This window comes from Cheilinus undulatus, linkage group 23 (assembly GCF_018320785.1).
Source record: "Cheilinus undulatus linkage group 23, ASM1832078v1, whole genome shotgun sequence".
In the NCBI taxonomy this organism is placed as follows: domain Eukaryota; kingdom Metazoa; phylum Chordata; class Actinopteri; order Labriformes; family Labridae; genus Cheilinus; species Cheilinus undulatus.
This window is the reverse complement of record NC_054887.1, coordinates 8848279-8875098: the sequence shown is the minus strand read 5'-3', so window position 1 is coordinate 8875098 and position 26820 is coordinate 8848279. Positions and strand designations below refer to the sequence as shown.

The window sequence follows — 26820 nt, the reverse complement described above, 5'->3', positions numbered from 1 at the left end:
ATATTTTGGTCATACGACTCCAGACACTTTACAGTGAAAGCCAAAACGCGAGCAGAGAAAACAACTTTGAGGGATTGTTTTCCTTTGTAAACTATCAGACAACGTCCTAAATGACCATGAACACAGCTAGAATTACTTTCTGATGCCCCCCGCTATGATAAAGGAAATAAACGAGCAGGAAATATTCCTACCCACGGACCTGCAGCTGACACGGATGGTGACGATGTGTGTGTGGGATAGAAAGAGGGAGAGAGAGAGAGAAAGAGAGAAAGTGGGAGAGATAGAGGGGGTGAAAGATAGAGAGAATATGACTGGAAACACCTCATAGTGTGAGACTTTTTAAAAAGGAAACATCGTGTGTTTTTGTGACAGTCCGGCCTGAATCGATCATACAGTGTGAGCTCACAACTTGTGGATGATGCTCATATGTCGTAAGCATTTCAGTCCCACAGTATGAGTTGACATTCTGCCACGAGTGTTGTGTGGTCGGCTTGAAATTGCAGAGTGTATACCCAGCTTAAGAGGAGTTTAAGAACAAATCTCATCTTAAGAATGGTTGGGAATTCGGACGTCATGTTTTCTTTTGAAAGAAGCACAAAAAAACATTCACTGTCTAGCTGTATTTTTTTCACTTTGTAATACAAGACTGTTTGCCTTGTCCTGCAAATTTTCACTGAACAGAAAATAACCACATGAGACTTGGTATGCAGTGTTTGAGCAAGTGTATCTGAAAATATCACACTGCCACAACCTTCAGGGATTTCTGCAAAGATTGCTTGTCACGAAACACCTTATTCTTGATAAATAAGCTTGTATACTCACTCCTAGAACAGATATGAAGCAACCACCAGGGAACATCATGTGCAAGACAGAGGAATCCAGAGATGTAAAAATGTCTTCAGAGTTTAAAACCCATATTTTAGCTGTGAAACTCATTCAAGTCAGCAGAAGTGCTTTCTTTATTCATCATCATTCCTTAAAGTGTGTTTACGGATCAAAATGTGTTAATTTGTTCACCCTTAAACTTTAAATTGTGTTTTTAAGGACTTAAGTTTAGGCCCAAACTGCATTTAAATATCAGTATATCATTAATCAGTAAAAGTCCACAATTGTGCATCCCTAGTACCACCAATGATAAGATGACTGCAGTTGCACAAGAAAATAACTTTATCTGAAAAGTGTACTTATACTAAAATCATGTGTTAATGAAATATGTCCCACATTAAGAAATATAAGTTTTTATTGACAGGAAGAAACGATAACAGCTCATGATAACAGTTGAGAGTAAAACTTTTTCAGAGGAAACCAAACAGTTTGATTTTCTTGAGTCTCTTTCAGTCGATGTGAGCAATTCCACAAGAATTACTTGCATTTTTTTATTTTGTAAAAAGTGTTTCCCAGAAGAATAAAATGTGACTTTTGTTGTGTTAAAACAAAACAGTACTGAAGTTCAGTGAATGCATGTTTCATGGTCAATAATCACAAATGTGTGTTTTGGTCAGAGAATGCCTTATCTTTTGTCTCACTGAGGGCTAATGCTAATAAGCGGGCCTTTATTCTAGGCCATAGGAGGGGACAGGTCACCTCAACTTTCTAGATTTAGAAGAATCACCCCTGGAAACATTTGCAGCAGCTGCTGTGAGTTACCAAGTCCTATGTCTCTGCTCTGGTCAAGGCACATGTAGCATCTTACTGTGAAGCACCTTTGCAGCCCAGCTCTGTGTTTTAGTGTCAAAACGAGTCCATAGCTTGTTTCATTCCTTTTTATAGACATTTTTTTCCTTTAGAAGAAGACTTCTTTCAATAAATAACACAAATATATTCATACATCATGTATAGATAGATAAACATGTATAAACTACATGCATTTCATATAATTTAAATAATTTATATGTACATTCCCCCCCGACACACTCAGTCCCTCCCCCCTGACCCCTCTTAGACAGGTCCTGTTGAAAGCGGTGCTGCACTGTTCTGTTGATTTGCAGCACATGAATGTGAAATATCATTAAATGGACCCATGGTTTCTTCAGGAGAAGTCTCATCTTTAGTTGCTCTTAGCCACCGTGACACATAATCCGTGGTGGGAGCTCAGTGAAGAGGAAATAATTCCTAATCAGGGAGTATAATCCAAACATGTAGTCCTCAGCAGGGAGCGTGGGTTATGTTTACGTCCTATGACGTTTCCTTGACAGTGCACAGACACAGGAAGTGTCGATGCGTATCCACCTCCAGCCCACTTTGTTTTGAATTTGCGTCAGCGCTCGTACGTATGTTTGTGTCGTCTTGCACTGCGAGTTCCAGTTCTTGTCGTCGATGCCCCTGCAGCCGCCTTTGAAGGGCCTGGGGGTCCGACAGCGCGTCTCGTAAAAGTACTGTTTGATGTCCTGAGTAGCGCTGGTTTTAATTGTACCCAGAACATTGACCAGTACCCCTCCTGTGTCCACTGCTTGGGTCCTATCCGTCACCCACTGGCTCTCACTGTCGCACACAGAATATTCCCCACGGTAGCTCCTGTGCCCGGCGTATCTCTTCTTTCGCGTCTTGTTGCCCGTCCCCCCACTTTCCATGAAATCATCCACGAGGTACAGCGGTGGCGGCTGCAGTGGCGGCCGGTCGCTTAGCAGCACACGGGGTGAGTTGAACCGCCTTTGCTGCCTGAGAAGATCCGAGTGTAACAGCATCACCTCCTGGTCCACGAAGCCTTCGCTGCTCCCCACACTGCGTCCCCCCGTCCCCCACTGATCCGTATCACCCTGCTCCTCTAAGGGAAAGTTTTCACTGAGGAGAGGAGGCAGCGTGTTCTGGGGCTCTGTGCTGCGACTCTTCCCTTGTTGGCTCTGGTTCCCGCGGGCCCTCCCCTTCGTAAGGTCGGCCTGAAGCAGCTGGATGATCAGGGAGTTTAAGGGGTCGGGACTGGACTGCTGTTGTCCCTGGCTACTGCTGTCCATGGTGGTTGCCTGAATACCATAGAGGTACACGAGGACCATCACATACAGCAGGATGGACATCACTAGATTCACCTGTAAGATCTGCAAATAAAGAGAAAAAGCCTGTAAGACATCAACAGTAGTCTTATTTTCATGTGTCATTCACAGCAAGGACAAACAGTTACCCTGGTAGATCCACGCCTCAACTCTGACGTTATAAATTTCACCATCTTGGTTTCTGATGAACCAGAAGAGGTTACTAACTCTAACGTCAACAGGCTATGTTGCAACTTGTCAAACACATGCTGTCATGCCTTAAAGCAAACACTGCTTCAGTATTTAATTTTACTCCGCATGGCAAAAGTTACTAAATAACTAATACGCTACAATGAAGAAACCATGGATGAAAACGTAATCTTGTTCTGAGTTGTGCAAAATCTAAAAGAGGGGAGGCAGATGCAAGGTAGAAGTACAACAAGAACTTAGGATCAATTTCATGCACCGGGCTATCTTTGGCCTTACTTAAATTTTGATAAAACCATGCATTTTGGGCATTCAGATACCGACTGACTGTGTGTCAGTGCTGTGTCCCTATTATGAATATTATTATGGGTTCCCTGCATGCTATGTGCATAAAGCCACTGCCAATATAAAAGAATAGGGGTGAATAAGCCATGTGCTAAGAGGCTAGCAATGACTTTTTAACAGCTTTTCTCTGTCATTTTGTCATAAACATGGTTTTAAAGGGTATGGCTAAATACTACATTTTGTAGGGTACTCTTTAAACTGACCAGACCATCTCTCATTTGAACTGATATAAAAAAAAAAAAATGAGTAATGCTACCACATGAAGGAAGCATTAAGGAACCAAAAGACCAGCTATTTATACTGAAGTTGAGAAAAAGAATCCAGATCTCCTTATAAAAATTATTCATCCCTTTGAAGTGCCTTGAAGGTCCGGTCACTGGTTAATCAGTGTTCCTTGCTATTACACCATGATGTCAAAAGAACACTCCAAGCAACTACGAGAAAATGCAATTGAAAAGTACAAGTCAGCTGATGATATGAAAAAAAATTCAAGGTACTGAGCATCCCCTGGAATTCAGTTAAACTTATCAAGAAATGGAAGGAACATGGAATATGTTTTTATCTGCCTAGATGAGGCCATCCTCACAAACTGAGTGACCGTGCAAGGGGACTCATGAGAGAGGCCACCAAGACACCTATGACTACTCTGAAGGAGTTACAAGCTTCAGCAGCTGAGATGGAAGACATGCTGCATATAACAGCTTCTGCCCATGTTTTTCACCAGTCAAAGCTTGATAGGAGAGTGGCAAAGAGAAAGCTACGATTGAAGACAACATATTAAATCTCGACTAGAGTTCGTCAAAAGGCATGTGAGAGACTCCATGGTCAAGTGGGAGAAAGTTCTTTGGTCTGTTGAGACCAAAATGGTGCTCTTTGGCCATCAGAAAATATTATGTTTGGTGCGTCACCACAAACACACCATCTCTACTGTGAGGCAAAATGGTGGCAGCATCATGCTGTGGGGATGCTTCTCAGCAGCTGGCCCTGGAAGGCTTGTAAAGGTAGAAGATAAAAGGAATGCAGCAAAATATTGGAAAATCCTGGAGGACAATCTTATTAGGTCAGCAAGACAACTACAACTTGGGAGATTTATTTACCAGCAAGACACTGACTCATTTGGCGTCAAGATGTAGTGTCCAGATGTGCAAGCCTGATCGAGACCTATCCACACAGACTCAGTGCTGTGATTGCAGCTGCAATCACAGCAATCAATCTGTTTTCTCAAGGTTTATTTTTGTCTAAAAGTCAAATTATGTTGACCTTGATTGATTTATAAAACCCATAAAAGGGTAAAACATCCAAGGGGTCGAATAGTTTTTATTGGCACTGTAAGTAAAGCCACGAGTGCAGATCATGTCAGTTGATGGGTTGGTTTCTAACCCATTAAGACCCAATTGTGCTTTAAAAAAAATACCCTCTGAACACTTCCCAACACCTGAGGGTTTTCTTAAGAACTGCACAAATTCCACGGTTAAACAAATTCTTGTGTACTGAGTGTCTGTAGCACATCAGAACATGAAAGAAAAAACAATTGGGATCTTAAGACCTTGGCTTGCACTTTAAATCACAGCCTTTCCCCTAAAATTAAAGCTCAGACAATCAGCTATCATGTGTGTTCCTGCTCAACTTTCCAGTTTGGAGAGGCTAAAACCAACAAGAATACAAGTTTAGAGTCAGTGGCAGTGAAGAAAGTTGGCTTTCGGACATAGAAAACACTGAATTTAGGCCCAATAGTAATCACAATAATGAGCAGTTTATGAAGAACATGAAATTTCTTTCAAACTAATAACTCAACTGGTTGCAGACAGGCCCCAAATATTGCCCCAATGCTCACCCAAAACATATTTTAACCCAAACAGATGCCTTTGGTTATTGAGTTTGCTTAAACTACTCAAAGATGCTCTTATATCTTCATCATAAAGAAAACAAACTTCTTAAACTCTGAATAAAATCACACAAATAAGATGCTCCCCAAACTTTCTGAACTTCCCTGAAGGAGATTTATTTAATTTCTCTGTGGAGTGAAAAGTGCAAGTCTCCAGGGACTTGTGGGAACCTCTGGCTTGAGCTCGACAACCACAATGTAAATAACAGCAGCCGGAGTGTGTGTGTGGTATGAACACACTTTGAGGAGCTTACATGCAGCTACATGTATAACATACCGTGCAGCCATAAAACACCCATAATTTTGTTCCGAGTATTACTTGAAAACTCTTGGCATGTGAATTTGTAATGTGCAGGATGAAACCTGGCTCTAGCATTTACACACTTTGTTATGTTGCAACTAGAAATCTCTTTATAACCATCAATATCACTTTAATTCCTCATACTAGTGTAAATGTGTAGATGTAGTTTACATGTCTGAACGGCTGATTTTTAAGTGGGACAGTCGCAAGTTTGAATCTCAGGGCGAGTCAGATGATTCTGCAAGGTAACGCCCAGTTTCATCTGAACGCTGCATCTTAAAAATGTGAACAAATCAAGCCTGTTCATGCTAAAGAATATTGTTTTGGCTGAGGTTATTCAAGAGGTGGAGTGCTGTCAACTGCACCAATAAATCTAACTTATTAAATGGGACATGTCATGAAAACCTGTTAATTATTAAATTCAAGTGTTTTAATCAGAACTGTTGCCACAAGTGTATAAAAATCAAGCACCGTAGCCATGCAGTCTCTACTTGGGATAAAAAACAGGGTCGTTCTAAACCATTGCAATAGAACGGTTCATGTAATTTCATCCCTAGATGTTCTACAGTCAATTGTAAGTGATATTATCAGAAAGCGGAAGCGTTTAGGAACAACAGCAACTCAAGTTAAACCAATAAGATGTATGTTTGTATTCATACATTCTTAGTTATCAAGTATGCTTAGAGAACAACAGTCTACACCACAGCTTTCCATTAAAGCAGGTATAGCCCCACTGTTGAAAATTTTAGAGTGGTCCATCAAATTATTTTGGGGCCCTGGTCGACCCCCACTGGATCCGCCCCTGGTCAGGAAAACGATGCTTCTGTAAGCAAAGCAGGAGACGATGTCAGCTCGTCTCCTTCAGACACAAAACAAGAGAAAACTATGGAAATCTGACTGCTGGTGGTTGAAGATGATCAGGGCTTAATTTACATGGCTGGTTTAGTAACATTATTTTCATAGTCTGCAATCAAAGTTACAGCTGAGTGGCTGCATAGAGACACCAACACTGAGTTCACAGCTGGTTTATACAGGGTCACAAACTTCCTCTAAAGCTTGTTTCATGTTATTGTGTTTATTGTCAGCAAACTGTCAGAAGGTGGAAATGGGGTATATCAACTTTAAGCATGCGTATTTAGTCTAATTAGATCAGAATTCTTCAGTGTTTTTGGGCTCACTTCTTGAAGGGTTTCCAAATCCTGCAGAAATCCGCTGGACTAGCATTATGTCTTGTATTTTTATGTTTGTTTATGCTAAAAGAGGACGCTATAAAGCCACATGTTCATTCTCAATCAGCATGGGCCAGGAAGTGCTGTTGGCCTAATGGAAATGTCATAACCATGAAGTTGTTCTCAGAAAACTGAACATGTTTTTTATTAAATTTTTTCCCCAAGGAACATTTACAGACAAAGATCCATTCAAGTAGACCCATTTATTAGTAAAACCCAACAAAAGGAACTGTCTTCAGTAATAGCTATGAACAGATTCACTGATAGAAACTTTTAATGATAAATGCGGGCTCTTCATTGGAATATCTGGCTCCTATCTTTAATGCCTAATATCTCAGCCACAAGGGAAGAGAAAACAATTTGACACATATGTCATATAAAAATTAAGCTTATTGATGAAGTTTCAAAACCATGACATTCAGTTATTTTTATCCTGCTGACATGAAAAAAATGTGTGCCAAACTTGTCCCAAGACTTCTGACTACTGATCAAAAGGAAATGCTCGAGCAAATTTGTGGAGACAATTTGGAACAAACCCACATTTTTTCGGAGTGATTACATGCAATAACTTGGTTCTTCCAATACAATCCTCAGTTAAAACAAAAGTCAATGCATTGGAAAACACAGATGAAGACAGCACAACAATCGTTGATCGTTTTCTTTGGCATTAAGGGGATCATTTTGCAGGAGTGGGTTACTGAAGGGTCGATGGCTGTACTCTCTATGAAGCAGTTTCTGGTCCAAAAACAAATCACAGTGCTCGATCACCTTCCCTATTCACCTGATCTAGCACTGTGGGACTTTTTCCTTTTTTCCTAACATCAAATCTGTACTGAAAGTTTTTAGTCTGTGTGAGAAGTTAAGAACCACAGAGAAAACTGTGTGAAGAAGACCTACTGCTCTGCTTTGATCAGAGGAAGACTTGAATGCAGCGATGTGTGAGTATATGAGAGAAGAAAGACATTGAGAAATGTTTCTGTTCAATAACATTGCATTACAGCAGCCTTTCCCAAATTTCATAGTGTTACAGCCCATTTGAGACCTGAAGATTGAACACAAGATTTCAAAGCACATGCCTTGTTTTCAGAGGCATTAATGCCACAAGAAAGTATTGGCAGAGCCACCGGTGTTTATTTCCTTTAAACAGGAGTCTGCAAAGTCTTCCCTATTTTCTTTTCTTAATCTTTTAAGATGTACGTTATGACTCCATACACCCTTTCCCAGTAATTTTAATAAAGCATAGTGCATTTTGATAGAGCATCAACGGTTAATAAGCACCAGTTAAACCATGACACCCACTTCTTGCATCAGAAAAAATTAAATCTTCTGGCTGTGCTTTGTTACTTCTTGGACTTTCAGAAAGCATTTTAATGTGTATTCAAGTGTTTTACGATCACTTAAAACTTCATTTAAATCTCTAAAATTATATTTTTAAAGGCCTCTCATGGCCCACCTGCAGTACCCCTAGGGCCCATAGTGGGACACTTTGTGAAGCGCTGTATTACAGCATTAGTCCCTCTTTTCAATAGCCATACTTCTTATAAATAAAACAATGATCTTTTAAGAGGAATTAAATAACATAAGAAATCACAAGACCTGTGACCTGTCTTAAAGAGTGCTGTGCACAAGAAATGCTCTTGTAATTTGACAGATTTTGAGCACTTTTTACAGAAGAGTTGGCATATTAAGCTGAGTCAAGACAGCTTACTTTGATAGTCTCCCCAAGAAGACAGTTTTTTTTTAACAAAATAAAAGTCCAAGTCTAGGGGTTTGCATATTTATGCAATCATGTTTTTCTCAATTATATGTCATTAAATTCTCCTAAAAGATTTTCACTGAGTCAAAAGGTGGCATTTTATCAGGGGTGTGCCGATGTTTTATAACCCCCGTATAAATTGTACACAAGCTGTGCCCTGCCCAGACGCTTTGTCAGAATTATCAGCTATTATTATTTTTTGCTGTATCATGTTCACTGGCTGACGTCTGAGAACATTTTTATTGTAAACCCATGCCATTCATAGCATGACTTTATCTCATGTGCAGGTGTTCTGGTGAATAGTGCTTCCCAGAGAGATGCACTACTTACTTCTCATACTCTGATGATGCATCTGCAGCGCATTCAGTTTTTTTAGCTCTGGTGGGATTATATGCATTGAGACATGGACAGCCTGTGCTATTATTTTACACTATGGAAGCATGTTCAACAACAGCTGAAATATGTACACAATCTTTCCCAAAGTCAGAGAACAAACATTTCATCTGGGACCACCTGGAGTAATTATAGTGTTTACACAGGTGAGCAGGTGGCAATGCGTACTTTATGTTTCAGGTGACTTGTTATTTATGTTGCAGTCCGATGCTCTCACACATGTTCTGTGGATGTCTTTCAGAGAGAGGAGGAGAGAAAACACTGATGGATAATAGACAAACAGACGGCAGCCAACAGAAACAGGTGACTTGTTCCCATCAGAGATGTCACGGCTGGATGAAAGCTGCAGGAACGAGGGGGGAGACGCTGAGGGGCATCTGTTCTGCAGCAATGTCACCTTATCATCAGTGGCTCAGAGAAGAAATGTGCACCCATATAAAGAGACAGCCTTTTAACTCATGCAAAACTAAAAAACAAACACAACTCCTATGTTTAATCTTGAAAGACTTTCTACGGGACAGTGCTGCAAAAGCAGCTTGAAAAAATGAGGAATTCTGTTTTTATCGCTGCCATTCTTGGTCAGGTCTCCTTTGAGAAACTTCTCTGATCTCAATGGGACTACCCTGGTTAAATAAAATAAATAAAGGAAATGACAGAGAATATCCTTTAAAGGTAAAACCATGATCGTCCTAAGTAAACAATTATTTTAGTATCAGAATTCTCCCAGCATCAGAGTTTTAACCAGCTTCCTCAAGTAATGTAAACGGTTGATCTGGACAACAAAAACCCCCCGAGTTTTTATAACAGACTGACTTTCAGAGTTTAAAAACACCACATGAATTTCCAGTTTCCAAGAAACTGATACTAGGATTAAAAATTAAAATAAAACCTAAACTTGTGCAGCGCTTTACAAGTCATCTAAACAGTCAAAGCACTTTTTACACAAAAGTTAGAGATGCAAAATATTATGGACATAATATTTGTATCAACAAAAAAATTATTCTGCCAGAGTTTAAATTCAATAAATTGTCTGGAAATATTGGCCTATATGAACTGGAATTAATGGTCCATGACTGCTATAAATATCAACCTACATCAGTTATGAATATTGTCTTACACTGGCCTATATCCACTGTAAGTGTTGACCTGCTAGTATATCAGTAGTGAATACTGGACTATACTTGCCTTTATTTTCCATAAATATCAATCCATATTGGCTGTAAATATCAGCCTATATTTTAGGGAAATATCAGCTTATATCAGCTGTAAATATTGGTCTATTTAAGTTGTCAATATTAGCAGCTACTGGCCTGTATCTGCTGTAAATAAAATTTAAAATCAGCTGTTAATATTGTATTTATATTGTAATTATCAACCTATAGCTACTGTAAATATCAGCCTATATCATCACAGAATAGCCGCCTCTATGGGCTTTAAATATTGGCCCATATCCACTGTAAATATCTGCCTATTAAAGCTGTAAATATGTCTATTTGCTGTAAATATTGGCCTATATCAGCAGAAAATATTAGGCTGTATCAGCTGTTATTATCGGCCTATATGAGCTGAATATGTCATCCTATATCAGCTATAAATATTCTCCTATAATGGCTGCACCTACATCTGCTTTCAATATTGACCTATATCAGCTGTATATATCTATAGTTACTATAAGTATCATCTGTTTATAAAAATAAGGTTTGGAGGTTTAGTCAGAATTAACAGAACAACAAAGTCTCTCTTTGTTCATCCTCATTCATTACATTTTAAAGGGCTGAAGTTTGTTTCTTCATTCATCCTTGAAAAATTGTGCCCAAACACTGACATTTTGGGCCTGAACTTAATTTATAAATCAATATCAGAATCAGCAAAAATGATTCTGAAAATATTGGCCAAAATCCAAAACTATGCAAGCCCAATTTTCATCACATTCACACACTGATGGTGGACGCTGTTAGGTAGTGTCTATATGACATTATTGTTTTAATTTTTTATTATATCTAAGAGACAAGACAGTGAATCGACCTAGATCAGGGACAGAGAAAGTAAGGAAAGAAATGCAGAAAGGTCCGACCCCACAGGCCGCCGATTTCAAGAACTATGGCTCCTGACATGGACTCAACTGAAGGGCTAGGCCAACCAGAGACTCAACATGCCATTATTCTACTACCACGAAAACACATCAGCCCCTCTACTACATCTGGTTCAAGATGAGAATTTTACAGCTCTGTTGCACCTTGACGTTTGACTAAAAAACACAGTGAAAGCATGAGGTAGTAACAGATGCAATACAGGAAGAGGAGATAGATGATTTTATTATGCACAGGGAAAATTGTCCAAATCCCAAGAACAGAGTCAAGTCTGAGACTGTATTTCAACAACAGTCTCATCATTTTCTTAAGATTCATCATGGGAACTAAAAGTTCCTCATGGCAGTAACATGACTCTGCAAGGTGTACAACTGCCAGACAGTGAAAGCTTTGTGGTTCGGGGAGGGGCATGGCAATGATCTCGACCTTCTACCTCCGACCTTCTACTCCTTGAAACAGAGTGGATGTTCCAGTAAAACATGAATAAAATACCTTAAAATGTTCTTAAGCTATTATGGTCACAAGCAAGGACAACATGAATCCCAATAATCTTTACCAGGTACACAAGTGGGATGGCAACTGGCAAATATACTTGCCCTCATTTATCAAAGATGCATACGCCAGAAATTCCAGGTGTAGAGACATTTCTACACACAGATCGACATTTATCAATCCATGTATGATAGCATTTTATTTTAGTGGGCCCTACTTAGCTAGTAATTTCATAGCAATATGTGTAATTATTTATTAATTTCTCAGGAATAAGCTGGAAATTACTTAGTAATAAGTTGGCATTTCACCAAGTAATAACTCATAAATATGGTAATATTAAGGAAGTATTTACCTAGAAGTAATGTATTAATTATCAAGTAATTCCTTGTAATATTTTGGCAGTTCTGCGATAATTAGATTGCATTTTCCCCTCAACAGTGTTAATATCGTCGACTAAAACTATGTTTAAAACTATTCTTTGACAGCCTTTTTTACCTCTCAATTTTTCACATAAACAAGTGTTTCTTTATCAATTAATTTGAAAAATAAAACAGACAGGCTGCTTTCAGTAATTATCAAAGTTCAGTTGTACACAATAATATCACTCTGAAAATACTGTGTGAGATTTTAGCAGAAAAAAATGTAGTTATTCAGAAGAAAGTTGGAACTTGAGTGGAAATAAATTAAAGCTTCAGCTTTTTAAACAGGAAACGTCTTAGACTGCAATGAATGAATTAAGGTTTTATCAGGAAGAGGAGAGATTTACTCCAAAATATTTCACTGTATAAACCTGGAGCATACGTGAAAGAACTAACAAAGAAGGTAAAGTTTATATTTACATTGGGTTATAATAAATCAGCATGTCTGGAAACTTGAATCATCAATCTATAATCTGCTGCTCTGCCTTCAGATTGCGTACGTACGAACAACTGGAGTTTTTAAGACAGGTGCTCATCCAGCCCTTTTTTTCTAATTTCTAAGTCCAAGAAAAACCAAACGGGTGCGCGGATCATCACCAAAATCTAATCGATTCTTCCCTGTCACTATCCCAATATTCCCTGAAAGTTTGGTGACGATCTGACTTTCTGTTCAGGAGTTATCTTGAACACATAGAAACAAAGAAACAAACAAAGATAGGGAACCCTTTACATAACCCCCTGCCGATTTCATCGGCATGGGTAGTAATTTACTTGTTTTATAGGCTTCTGCAAATTTCCATCCTTAAATTTCTTTGCAAGTCTCATAAAAAGTCAGAAGAGAGCAGTTCATCTCTGCCGTAAACCAGAATATCACTGTCCAACAGTTAAGCCTGCATTTATCATATCACCTGAAACTGAGGTATCACAGCCGCTCTCTTCTCAGTCCGGGACAGGTTTTTCAGCTGGCCTCCTCCTGCTAATTTACCGCTTTTTTAACAGCCAAAAACATGCTTTTCTGTTGCCATCTTAAGAGCTGGCCATGTTTGTTAAAAACAAAATTTAAAGATTATTGATCATAATGTAAATGTAAAGAATTGTGATGATTTGTATATCATGGACTTCTCAATCAAATATTGTAACATCTGCAGGTGTGAATTCCTTCCAAACATGTTACTGATTCCCTTTAATGACGCTTTTCAGGATGAAAAACAACAAATTTAGTTTTCTGTTACCTTCCTGACCTGGAAATCAATCATAATAAGGGGAGTAGGTATTTGTGCTGTATTGTGTACCTTCATGTCGTAAACTCTGAGAGCGAGGCTGGCTGAACCGTGAACACACAGTGGTGTGTTAGTTAAATGATGATTTTTTTCAGCTGCATTTATCAACACATGCTCACCTGTGATTTGCTTGAAACGCACCTTTCATAAATCACAGGTGGACATTGTCGTACGAAGAATTTCACACCTGCACTGGTTTCTACGCAAGTTTGATAAATGAGGGCATAAAAAAATTCGTACTGACCCTTTTGTTCTTCCATAAAGAGATGCCTTGAATAAGTTTGACACTTGTTTCTATTGTTTCCACAAGGCTGTGAAGGTGCACAATTTAGCGCACCAATTTTGCAGAGCCTTACAACAGCGTTGTGGCAGAATCTCTGTAAAAAACCATGCATATCTTATGTTGCTGTCCTGCAACTCTCACAAGCTCTGCCTGTTTGTACAGGTTTCATCTAAAGATGTTGGCCTATGTAAATGCAAAGTTTGACCCTCAACAATGCATCAGGTGAGCTACAGTACAGTCAAATATGAGCAAATGCTGCTGGAATCACACTGCTTAACCTCATTAGGACACATCAAACAGACTAAAAGCTCCTTTTCAAAAATCACCGAACGAACACATGAGCAAAATACTGCCCCAAACAGAGCCAGCAAATGCTTTTATAACAATTTACATAAGCAGGAGCATGGTACAATCTAAGACTTGTAAACAGTCTTCTGTGAAATCTGCATCCGCCCTTTAAAAATATTTCCTGAATCAGATTCATGGTGCAATTTTTAGTTTTGAAGTTGTAGCTAAAAAGAAGGCAAAGATGCATAGCACAGGCAAAGTTAGTGTCACTAGTATTAGCACCATAGGGTGTTAAACCTCAGAGCTTTAACCAGCATCTTCCTTAATTGAAACATCAGGACTCGGACCTGAATCCAGGAATTTTCAGCTCCTTATAAAACAGTACTACTTCAGTATGGATGACCCTTCACAAACCAGGACATCAGCAAGAAGACAATACAAAAGGGCCAAATAGTCCTTGTTTACATTTTTCTGATCAATTTTAGTAATGAGACAGACTTAAGAGGCAGTAGGAGATGATTTTCTAATTTAAGATCCTTCCCATGCATGCGCCAGACAGGATCAGCAAAAAGATTAAAAAGCAAACAAAATTCAAGAAAAACAAAGTCACATGAATCCTACATAGCTGTAAGTAGATTCACAGTACCTCATTGCTATGCATCCTGCAAGAAGTTGCCCAAATAGGACAAAAAAGGAAAGAATTGTGTCCTCCTGTCACACCTCCACCTGAAATAAAAGCAAGACTTTGTTGGGATCAAGGTTTTCTATGCCACCAGATAACCTGCTTTAGTCTACAGGGGTCGCTGACACAAAATAAAAGTTCCTCTCCGCTGTTAAAGCAGATGTGAGGAGCCACCAACCTCAGCTGCACACTTTATTCCTCCTACTTGTAATTCATCATCTGCTTCAGCCTGTTTAGCCTTTTTTCAAACACTACTCTCTGAATCCACTTGAAGAAACAATAGTTCAACTAAAAAATTGACAGTAACACTGTCATGTTTGGTACACAGACAGCTGTTAACCATGGGGAAAAGATATTAATATCATTTCAGCATTAATGCATTATTGTAATGCAATTAAGGTCTATAATTAGAGCTGTTTTTATTTGTTTTAATCACATTAATCTCATGATTTATTGTCCTTCAGCCCACTTTGATAAAGCAACTGCAGCCACAGTGATGTTAAACAAGTCTACCACTGTGACTTAAAGTCTCATTTCACTTTAAAACCTCACACACAGCTCAGTGGACAAGCCAGACGTCATCTTTGTCTTATCAGATGTTTTCATTTCAACTGTCCCTAATTACCCACGCCAATGAAATCGGTTCCGTATCTATCTTTCTTTCTTTCTTTGTTCATGTTCAATATAATTTGGCTTTTTGATGATAAAACATTTCCAAGACACTGAACATCCCCCAGTTAAATCCATCATCAAGAAATGGAAGGAATATGGCACATGTGTAAATCTGCCGAGATCAGGCTGTCCCCACAAACTGAGGAGACTCATGAGAGAGGCCACCAAGACACCTCTGACTACTCTGAAGGAGTTACAAGCTTCAATAGCTGAGATGAGCAAGACTGCAGACAACAACTGATGCCTGGGTTCTCCAAGAATCAAAGCTTTATGGGAGAGTGGCAAAGAGAAAGCCACTGTTGAAAAGAACGTATTAAATCTCGACCAGAGTTCGTCAAAAGGCATGTGGGAGACTCCATGGACAAGTGGAAGAAAATTCTTTAGTCTGATCAGACCAAAGTGGTGTTTTTTTGGTCAATTAGACATGACACTAAACACTTCACATCACCACAAACATGCCATCCCCACTGTAGTTGCAGCGTTGTGGGGTATGCTTCTCAGCAACCAGCCCTGGAAGGCTTGTAAAGGTGGAAGGTAAAATGATTTATTTTTCACCAGCATACAGCAAAAGCTACACAGACATGGTTTAAAGAGAGCAAGATGAATATTCTAGAGTGGCCAAATAATACTGACTATGATTGACGTTTAAAATCAATAAGCAGATAAAACATCCATGGGGTGAAGTTTTTTATAGACACTGTAATTAACCAGAAACATGGCATGACATTACAGTGAATATGTTGTTACTTGGGCAACAAAATAAGTCTTTACAGTCTTGCTATGCATCACAAACCACTCCACTTCAGCTTTACAGTACGCCAAAGTGTAAGAATAAGGATTTCTTTGTAAAACAGCCTCAACTTTGACATTAATTTACCCCCTGCTGTCAGAGTTATGGCCATAAAAGTGCAATTTATGCTTCTGACATGTTAGTTCACTGAGATTAATGAGGTACAGCAGGTGAGCGATAACTTTCCCTGTGGGGAGGTTGTTAATGAGACTGCGTTGTGGGCCCTATGTGCTCTCCTCCCTGTTCACTGAGCCAGCACACATCCACACAAGGACAGCAGCAGAAGACTAGAAAAGCACTCAGAGAGCGCAGACCTCCACCATTAGCCCTATCTCCCAATAGTAAAGAATCCTTTAAAAAATTCCTGGATCCAGATGGTGATCCGGATCACTCCCAAAATCTAATAGTTCCTCCTTACGCCATTTCTGACATTTCCTGAAAATTTCATCAAACTCTGTCCATAACTAACGAACCCTGGCGATCACATAACCTCCTTGGCAAAGGTAAAAATACCTCCTTCTTACTCGGGACACTTTTGTGTCCTCATGTATATTACAAGTTAGCCTAGGACATGAGCATGAGTGGTGGCACCTGCACACATGCCCTCGTTTATCAAATGTCCGAACGCCAGAAACCACGCCAGTGGGCTCTGAAGTTCCTTTGACCTCATGGCATGGTTTCTGCTCTGATATGCATTGTCAGCTGTGAGGCTTTCAATAGAGAGGTGTGTGCCTTTCCAAATCATGCACAATCAATTTAATTTACCACAGATGGACTCCAGTCAAAGTGTAGAAACATCTTAGCAAAGATCAAGTGTGCATCAGGCTGCAACATTATAAAACTGATAAAGTGAAGGTGTTCTGGAAACTTTCAAAATGCACTGTATATCTGAGTGATTGCAAGAAAGAAAGAAAGAAGAGCCCAACCTAACAGATGTCAGTGCTCCCAAAAGATAAATTGTACTAAAATGGTATTTTGTGCAGCTACAAATTGTCAGATTTTTCAGTCCACCTGTTACAAGGCACCAAGATGAAATTATTCATAGACTCATTCTGTGTTTACAGCCTGTAAGAATGTACCTGTCTGCTTGTTTTCCTGTCTTTCTTTGCATGATGATTTTTTTAGTCTTCTATTTTTCTTTAGATAAGACCAATCTAGAGGCAAAATGTACAGGTAGCACTGAAACTCATCACAAAGTGGAAGGAATTTGAATAGAATATACTGAGCTGTGGATTTCTGCATACCTTAATCAGCTGGTGAAACAAATCGGACAAATTAAGACGTAGCCCAGAGAAACTGACAAGTGAGGAGACAGGTGATGTACAAAGTCATGGTGGCAGCAGCCTGTGTAAGATGCTTTAATGATAGGGTTGGGTATCAATAGGGTTTTTATGATACTGGTACTAACTGTATTTTTAAAACAGTACCAGTTCCTAAATTGTGAATCGATACTTTTAGGAGGGAAAAATTATAATGGTCAATGCCACCAAAAATATTTTTAGAATTGCAAAGGCAATTTGATACTTCAACTTGAGCAATATATTAAACCAGAAAAATAAACACCCAATATAAACAAGTTCAAACAATCAGTTACTATAACCTTACTAAACTTTGACACCCTCCACTGCTCACTAATCTTTCCAACTTACTTTTTAATTCTTACATTTGTTAGTTCCTACTAGAACTTGCATAAGCCACTTAACAGTTTAACTACTTATTTGTTAATACGTTTAAATTTTACTGTAGTAATTTTAAGTTAATTTAAGTCATGAAGTTAAATATTACAGTAACACATGATAATCTGTTATGGGCACAAAACTAATCCCCCCACCCCCATAAATCAAGGCCTGGGCCCCCCGACCAAAAAAGTCTAGATTAGCCTCTGCTCTCAAACTAATGAACACATGTTTATTTCATCATGTTAACAACAATAACAGAAAAGGAAAGGGCTCAACTGTCCAGGTAAAAGTTAGACTATTTTTTGTTTCTTCTTTATCAATGTGACCCACAGCGACACTGCTGTGGACTGCTGCGCCGTCTGTTTTTATACCTTTCAAAACATTTCATATACCAGAAAAAAATCGTCCTTGTCTGATCGTTTCTCTATCTTCTGCCGAGACTAGCTCACTAATACAGCACGTGGCTCTTCCTCACTGAAGGCCAATGCTCATTGATGACCTCCCCCTCCCTCCGCTATGAGTATGTACAATTAATAATCAATCCAGATCATCAAAAAGAGAGAATTCTCCTAAACCAAATCACAATAAACAACAATAAATGCAATTTTTTGCACTTTAAGAGCGTCATACAGTTGCGTGCCCATGTTAATCAATCAAAACACTAAACACTGTACCAAGGGCCTGAGTAATTCAGAGAAATATCTTTATAAGATGCTAACTGGGCATGTGATGTGGAAAATAAAACGTTGTGACTTCTCAAAGCTGCACGCTGTGCCAGAGAGAAAACTTGTAGAGTAAATAAAATAAAGGCGCATGCAAATAGAGTAGAGACGTTACTTCCCAGTGAAATGACTAAAATACATTCATGTCCTTCTGAACTAATACGAGTGTAGGAATACATAAATTACAACAAGTCCAAGGTGTTTTGCGTTTTTGCTTTGGACCGGTTGGAGGGACTGTTGGAATGAAATACAGGACCATAGCTTTGTTCTGATTTGGTTTGCCCAGATCAGACATGTTGGCAGTCCAACGCTGGTACCGGATTTCTGTACTTATCTCTCTTATTGATGCATTAGTGAAGCACTAGTAAAGACTTGACATGGTGAGGCATTTTAAGGGGCTTGAACTCAGTATATAGGGGGGCAGGTGTCCTCTCCTGGGATTCTTTGGTCAATCAAACTACTTCAATGCTCTTTTATGCACTTTGCACAACTTTTTACTCTCTAAATTTTAATCTCAATCACTGAAAAGTGGACAAAACCATGATGAAGTCAACCATGATGCCATAAAGGCTGTTCTTCTTACTGGAATAATTATAACAACATTTACACCACCATTTACTGCATGTTCTTCTTGACTCCACTTTCAAAAACTTGAGCCAGCCAATGTAATATCCCTGCTAACAATTTAAATAAAAGCTGATTTCCAACTCGGCCCATATAGGACTGTGTAATCCTCTAGGCACGCCAATCACCAGGAAGTTGCTTTTACTAAAGAGTTTCTCCAAGGCCCTGACTGTGTGTACATGCAGTTTAAAACTGACAGAGCAGGTTCAGACAAGAAGAAACATCTGATGCCTGTGGGAATTGTCTGATGACCTGTACATGAATGTAAAGAATCCTCTCAGTTTCTGTGAAGTCCTGTTCGTGACATGAAATTCGTACGTAGTGCTCATGACCAGCCTGTGTTTGAGGGTGAGGTTGCTGGCAGCATCTCCTCTGTTAAGAGTATAAATCTTTTACTAAGCTGACTTTTCCCTAAAAAGGAAAAATGGATTTGACACAAAAGAAAGCATGTTTCTCGAGGAAGTCACCGTGTGCCTCTGAGCATTGCACTTCACATTTAAATGGGTAATTACTCAAGAAAATTTGTCTTTCAAAATCTTTGTCTTCCAATGAGTCTGTTCCATCTATTTTTTTTCACCAACTGTGTCATTTAGGGTTGCTGGATATTTTTTTAGCCTAATGCACACTTATGGCACTTTTTTGCACACGTTGTAATACTCAAAGTGAAATTGTTTTTAATTATTGCCGACATCACTTTCGTCCGGGTCTTCTTTTATTGCTTTGTTTTGTTTTTTAATTCCATAAGAAATAGCATATTGTGGACTTGTTAGCGAGGTATTATGAAACTGTGAGAGCTTGATCGTTACATCACGATCAGGTAACCTAACAAGCCTGTTTTTGGTCTAGGGGAGGAAGCCAGAGTACCTGTGTGTACAGGAAAAACATGCAAACTGTTCACAGAAAGTAACCCGAAACCCCAGATAGGCTGTATCCATTGCATGGACATATTTCCCATTTAGAGTTTGGGAAAGCCAGGACGTTTTGGATAAATGTTCTATCACTTACATTATGGGCCAATCAGAGTGACAAGAGAAAATGAGATAATAGACGTGTGCAGCTCTGGTAGTAACCTGAGCTTGACAGTAAGGTACTGTTGTAGTTTACCAACGTTGAGCTTGTTGGTGGATCAACTCATCCCAGGTCGTTTGTGGGAACTGCAAAAACATCGCAACTGCCAATACAAGCTTTAAGTTTAAAATGTGGCCCAGTTCTGATAAGACTGCCATGATACCACAACTTCATCTGAACTAATCGCTACACCGACAGCAGCCATTGCTATTGATATCCAGTGCGACATAACCTTGGTAGTGCCTCAGCCTCCTCAAATGGCACTTTGCAAGATGAACAAGATGTACAGATGTGAAATCTGGCCAATCAATTGGCTTTGCAAAGTGACAACCAAAGCTTAAGAAAAATATCAGAGGGTGATTGGACACATTCATTACAGAGTAATGGGAACAACAAAGCATGGGTTGGCTGCATGAGAAGAAAACAAAATCCAAGCTTGACAGGCAGCCATCATTGTTCACTGTCAGCGATGCCATTTGGTAAATTTAACTTGTGTCAAAGCTGTCGGGAGAACAGCATGAAAATCTGTTCCACTAATAAAAGCTTGCACTGTGATTCTTTGCTCTTCATTTAATAAAGAAATGATGTACATTTTGTATATTATTTCTGCTAGAGCAGATTCCACGCTAATCTCTTCACTGTCCATTTTCAGGCTTGCATTCCCTACAATTAAACCATGCCACTATCCACTGCCATTTCACCGTAAATTTCACTGATTGGTCCAACCATTTTCTGACTGGGAATTATTTTTTCAGCTTGTAACATTGCAGGATGGACCTGCCTGATGACAGACATGGACTATGGCCAATCCATCGACTTGGCAGGGTTACCCAAAGCTGCTATGAAACAGCATTTTCAACATGGAAACCACCATCATTTGGCTTCAAAAAGCACTACAGAAACTAATGGATGACTTCACTGAAGTTATGTCCATGTTTTATACAGTCTGTGTGTATACAGTATAGTTGCAACAAGCAATAAAGTTTACAGCCTTGATTCTCATCTGGTGGGTCAGGACCCAAAAGTGGGTTGTGAAGCTGTTTTAAAAGTTTCAAAAGTTTTTCGTTTTAGAAGGCAACAAGTCATGAAAAACTGGGGGCAGCTGATGTAAACGGCCATTGTGATGTTTGGATGCTTGGGCCCAACTCAGTTCCACCTTTGTCTGTTTGCATGTTGAAAGAAAGTTAGTTTGAATCACTGTTTTTAGCACTCTGAACATCACAGATTGGCTTTAAAGGACGGGTTCAAAGACTAAATGGGTGACGCACCTACAGGTCAATATTAAACCTGCGCTTAGGATAGGAACAGCAACCCCCTGGGTAAAACAGAAGTAGATTTGCAGCAGAAAACTCTAACAGTTGCCAGACAGGTAAGAGAAGCTGACATTTTGGTTGACATTTTGATTTGATTGTCTTTATTTGTAGAAACTCCTTCATAGAATCTGCATATGAAGGCACTATGAGTTCTTCTTAGGTCTGACAGACAACAGAGAACATATAAAGCAGACAGCTCTGGGCATTCAGTCACTAGCCAGGGCTCATGACCATAGATGAGTGAGCATTGAGCGCTGAATTCAAAGATTAGCCTTAAGACTCAGCTTGGTCCTCAACATAACAATCCAGATAAGGCTATATCGCCCCAATCCACTTTACCCTCACTCAGACACTCGCTAATCCTTCACCTGGAGATACACACTGGAAGCTGCTGCCATCAGCTATTCTCCTTTGGTTTGCATCTCTGGCGATCGCTCCTCAGCCGGGTTAGTAAAAGCAGATGGATGATGGTGAAAACGCTGGATTAGGCTACTTTGCATTTTAGTCAATAAGTCCATTTTGCAGCCATGAAAGTAAGAGACAGTCACAGAATCAGTGCACTTGGCATAAATGTCAATGACTCTGCCAAATGAGCTGAGTCACCAATACTGAAGACTAGACTGAAAGAGGCGTTTCTCCATTCACAGGCGATAATCACTAGGCATACAAAAGCCTTGATGCCTTCATAGCTGTCCATGTGAATCCTTCTTTGTGTACTGTTTCATAAAAATGTTGAAATATGGTCGTTAAACAAAACAAAGAGGCATTCACCATGAGTCTTTCTGTTTCCAAAATCCCATCCGGTTGAAAGTCAAGACTAATACTGACTTTTCAAGCTGTCTTAACTTTCCATGTGAAAAAATGTGCACCACACAGATTACCATAGGATGTAGTATTTGTCAAACTCTGGCATCCAGGAAGCAACATGCACCCTTTGGCATCCATGGCTGGGCTTTATGGGCTGTGGGATATCACATGCAATCAATCCATTAGAATAATCAAAAATTTGTAACAACCAAATCAGCAAAAACCTCAACAAACTTGGCATTACTGACCAATCAGGTTACACATTCTTGTAAACAGAAATACTTGGGTTTATCAGAGACTGCTTCCAGAATTTGGGAGTGGAGAGGACACAATGGCCTGCCAGCAGTCCTGACCTCAACCCCATTGAACACTTGAGGGGTCAGCTTGGGCATGCTGTTCGTGCCACAGTGACCAACACAACCACGTTGGCTGACTTACAGCAAATGCTGGTTGAAGGATAGGGTGCCATCCCACAGCAGTGTGTGACCAGGCTGGTAACCAGCATGAGGAGGTGATGCCAGGCTGTTGTGGCTGTGTATGGTTCTTCCACACACTACTGAGGCTCCTGTTTTTTAAATGGAGAAACTGTTAACTTGCCCATATGTCTTCGGCAGACGGCAGAATCAGCTGTTTGGCATTGGCAGAGAAGATTTAGCACATTTTTCATGGGCGCGACCCACACACTCAGCTCTGCTGCTCATCCTACAAATGCATGTTCCTTACAAATGTGGCAACATTAAAAAGGGAAATGAACAGGCTTTCCAATGGTATGGCAAGCATTGTCACAACAAAGAAATAATCTACCAAACACAAATTTCAATACTTTTTGTGCTAGGTTTATACTGTCCTTATTAACTTCAACTGCAAAGGGATTTACTTGACATTCTGAAGGCCATGGGCCATATTTTTTTTAACCCGGAGACTTCAAATGGGTAAAATCTGATTGGAAGAAAGGTGCACATTAGATGAGCTGCACTGGAAGCAGCCCATCAAAGGAAGAAAGTGGCTAGGAAATAACAATGATAAACTATTGGCAAATGCGGCATAATACATGTAGCATCAGTGAAAAAATGTATACATGTATAAATCATAGATACATGACTGACAGTCTGTAGAGAGTGCCTTGTTGGCTCTGACTGCCCACCACTGATTTTAAGTTACTTCAAAAACTGACAACAAGATTGGTGACTAATCTTCTACATCAGGCAGACATAAAAATCTAATGAATGTACTTTTACTCATGCAACATCAGCACATTATCCACTCCATGACTAAGGATGAATTTTCATTCCTGGCCATAAACTAAGACAGATTTCAGGACAGGTCAGGGCTTGATGAGGTAGGAATTTTACCAAAAAAGGCCAGTTGTCTTTTATCAGTGTGGAAGGCCAGCAGTACTAAGCCCATTTAAGTACCAGTGTACCTTTTGTTAATTCTTACTACTAACCAATTACATAGAAATAATTTTAAAAATCTTAATAGCTTATTATCTCATTCAGGGAATAAAGGACATTTATAAAGCAGTTAAAAAGTGGCACTGCCAGTCTGATCTACGGCATTGGCTCCCAACATTTTTCTCCTTTGAGCCCTCCCTGTATCTCTAAGAAAGTTGAGATCCCACAGGACAGACATGAAGTAATATATACTATATATATATACTATATAGTATATTAATATAAATATAAATATACTATAAATATAAATATACTATAAATTATGGTAAAAATTAACATCAATTTTTATTCTTTTTTGTTTAAATCTACACAAAATAGCCCTAAACACAAATGTTCATATCAAGAGACCATGGTATGAATTATTCATGTGTTAAAATCGAGATTTTATTTAATATATGCAAATCTGACTTTAACAACCTGAGAGTGGACAGAGCTTCACACCCTCCCTGAAATCTCTGGCACCCCCTGAATGGAGTCCTAAACCCCAGGTTGGGAACGAAGGCAATGAGGGGTGAGTGAGGGAGAAAGCACACAGCGCACAATTACAGACAGGTGGAGGAAAAAAGAAGCAAATACTTCAACGCAGAAGCATCGTATCCATACTAGAATGACGACATTCAGATCTCATCTGAACATATTTTGACATAAAAATCTCAGAATTGTAGTTTTAACTTTAATGTAACAGCCATGTTATTGACAAATGATGAAAAAAAAACAATGAAAGGAAATGAAGGCAGTTAGTACACAAAAACTATCCAGAAACTTAACATCAACTATCCATCTATCCATTCCTGTTACCCTGTTGAATGGTTTACCTAAAAATCAACAAAAAGTTAGTATGCCAAAAACATCTGGAAACTTAACGTCAACTATCAAATAGTCCGAGGATCACAGGAGAAGGCAGAGTAGATAGCTCAGAGTCTGCAGATTCAGAGGACATAAAAAACGTGTTTTTATGACAAATTATCAAAATTGATCGAAACATTTTGGTACCCCCTGAAAATGTGCAGGCACATCTATTGACTGCAAATGGTTAAAAAAGTCAGGATGAGTATTTTTACTGTAATTATTGTTGGGGGGGCTGAGGTATATTTGAGTCCTCCACCAAAAGCCTACCAACATCCCTGGGTCCAGCTCCATACAGTGTACCATACATTGCAAAACCCAAGCACAACATTGCATGTAGCACAGTTATTTAGTCTCAATTTCCTTATTTTCATGATTAAAATTGAACTAAAAAAATCCCCCATCACTACTGTTTGATATGGAGGACCTCAAGGGCAAAGGAAAGGGAAAATGCTAAATATCTATTTATTTATAGTGCATTTTGAAATTTAGTTAAAATATAAAGAATAAAAAAAATCATAACTTTAAACATACAATAAATAAATCGATATGATAATGACCATACAGTCATTTTGAAAGACAGTCTGCGCTGAATCTGCTCGTTTGTAAATTATTTATCAGATCACAGTGTATGCAGGCTGAATGCTTCAATCTAAATATCTTAAAGTTAAAAATGGCGACAGTCTTGCTAACATTTTAAATCAACAGTATCTGACAGAATTTACCACACCCAGCTTTCTGCAAATTTTCATTTAAAAGCAGATGACACGTTCATTTATTTCTTATTTCTGATGTACAGAGCACTCTGTGTGAGTTAAAATTGGTTTTTATCTTTGACAAAACTCAAAGCAAAGGTCACTAAACCTGCCTACCATTGCCACATCTCACACTGTCTTCTTATACTGTAAATACTTTGGGTTGTTGACGGATGATTCATGCCGAGCAACTTGTAAAGAAGTTAAAGTTGGCTTTTACTTCAGATACAACTTGTTTTTTTTTTTTTTGCTGCAAAGACGTTTCTGCGACTTTATTCCTCCGGTTGATTACGGAGGGATAAAAGTGGCATGCATGCGTCCTACCAGTGCCTTATATCTGAGGATACTGAAGTTTACAAAGGATCTAAAGTCCTTAACTCATCATGTTTTTTTTTTGTATTATCAAGTTGTGTTGGCCTTCCCTGGTGTAGGCTAAAGAATTGACATATTTTTATTTAGAAGATAATACTAAACCTGCTCCCATCATACTTGTGTGATTTTATTCATCTGAAAAGTTCCAGTCTTTGCTCTGTGACTCCATCCCTCATTTGCTTTTGCTACCTGTGCTCTAAGTCCATCTTGAAATGGGCAAAAGGAGTTTTGGATATGCTGCTCCTGCAGCCTGGAATCTGCTGCGGGAAAGTTTATGTTTGCAGGAGCTGGTCTCCTTAAATTGTTTTAAAAAGTTAATTAAAGGTATTAGAGAGAGGCATCAGGTTGCAAAATAAATAATTAAATGATATAATATAGTACTTGTCAGTAATAGGATGTGAATTAACAAACAGACAAACATCATCAGCACACAGCCATGCATTGGCCCCTCCACTAGGTATAAATAGTATTTAATTCCATTACAGACATGTGATTGAACTGCTCTCAATTGCACAATGAGAAGTTCCAGGAAGCCTGATTGAGACAAAGAGGATGCATGCTGAGCCAAGACTGTTATTTAAAGTTAATCACGCCTAAAAACCAAGCTCCAATAGTCTCATTTACTAACACATGCAGACAAAAGGAAGTACCCTTAAATATAATGAGAGTTATATACTCACAGGCCAATTTATTAGGTACACCTGTTCAATTGTTTGTTAGCACAAATCTAATCAGCCAATCACATGGCAGCAACTCAATGCATTTAGGCATGCAGACGACTTGCTGAGGGTCAAACTGAGCATCAGAATGGGGAAGAAAGGGGATTTAAATGGCTTTGAACACGGCGTGGTTGTTTGCGCTGGACTGGCTGGTCTGAGTATTTCAGAAACTGCTGATCTACTGGGATATTCACGCACAACCATCTCTAGGATTTACAGAGAATGGTCAGAAAAAGGGAACTATCCAGTGAGCAGCAGTTGTGTGGATGAAAATGCCTTGTTGAGGTCAGAGGAGAGTGGGCAGACCGATAAGAGATGATAGAAAGACGACTCAACTCAAATAACAAACGGTTACAACCAAGGTGGGCAGCATACCATCTCTG

The 26820-nt window shown here is 39.1% G+C and overlaps 1 protein-coding gene across 2 annotated transcripts in view; it reads right to left on the bottom strand.

Annotated features, from left to right (window-relative positions):
* Positions 1-1252: 1252 nt before the first annotated feature.
* The window catches only part of ntf3 (neurotrophin 3), an 82193-nt gene continuing 56625 nt past the window's right edge, over positions 1253-26820 (bottom strand). The window contains exons 1-2 of one of the 2 annotated variants that reach the window (XM_041780930.1): positions 14581-14655; positions 1253-3032 (exon numbers count right to left, since the gene is read on the bottom strand). In XM_041780930.1, coding sequence (XP_041636864.1) covers positions 2169-3032; positions 14581-14595 — 879 coding nt within the window. In that variant the 5' untranslated portion in view covers positions 14596-14655 and the 3' untranslated portion in view covers positions 1253-2168. Of the gene's footprint in view, positions 3033-14580; positions 14656-26820 lie in introns of those variants that run through there. The other variant, XM_041780929.1, reaches the window with a different exon arrangement.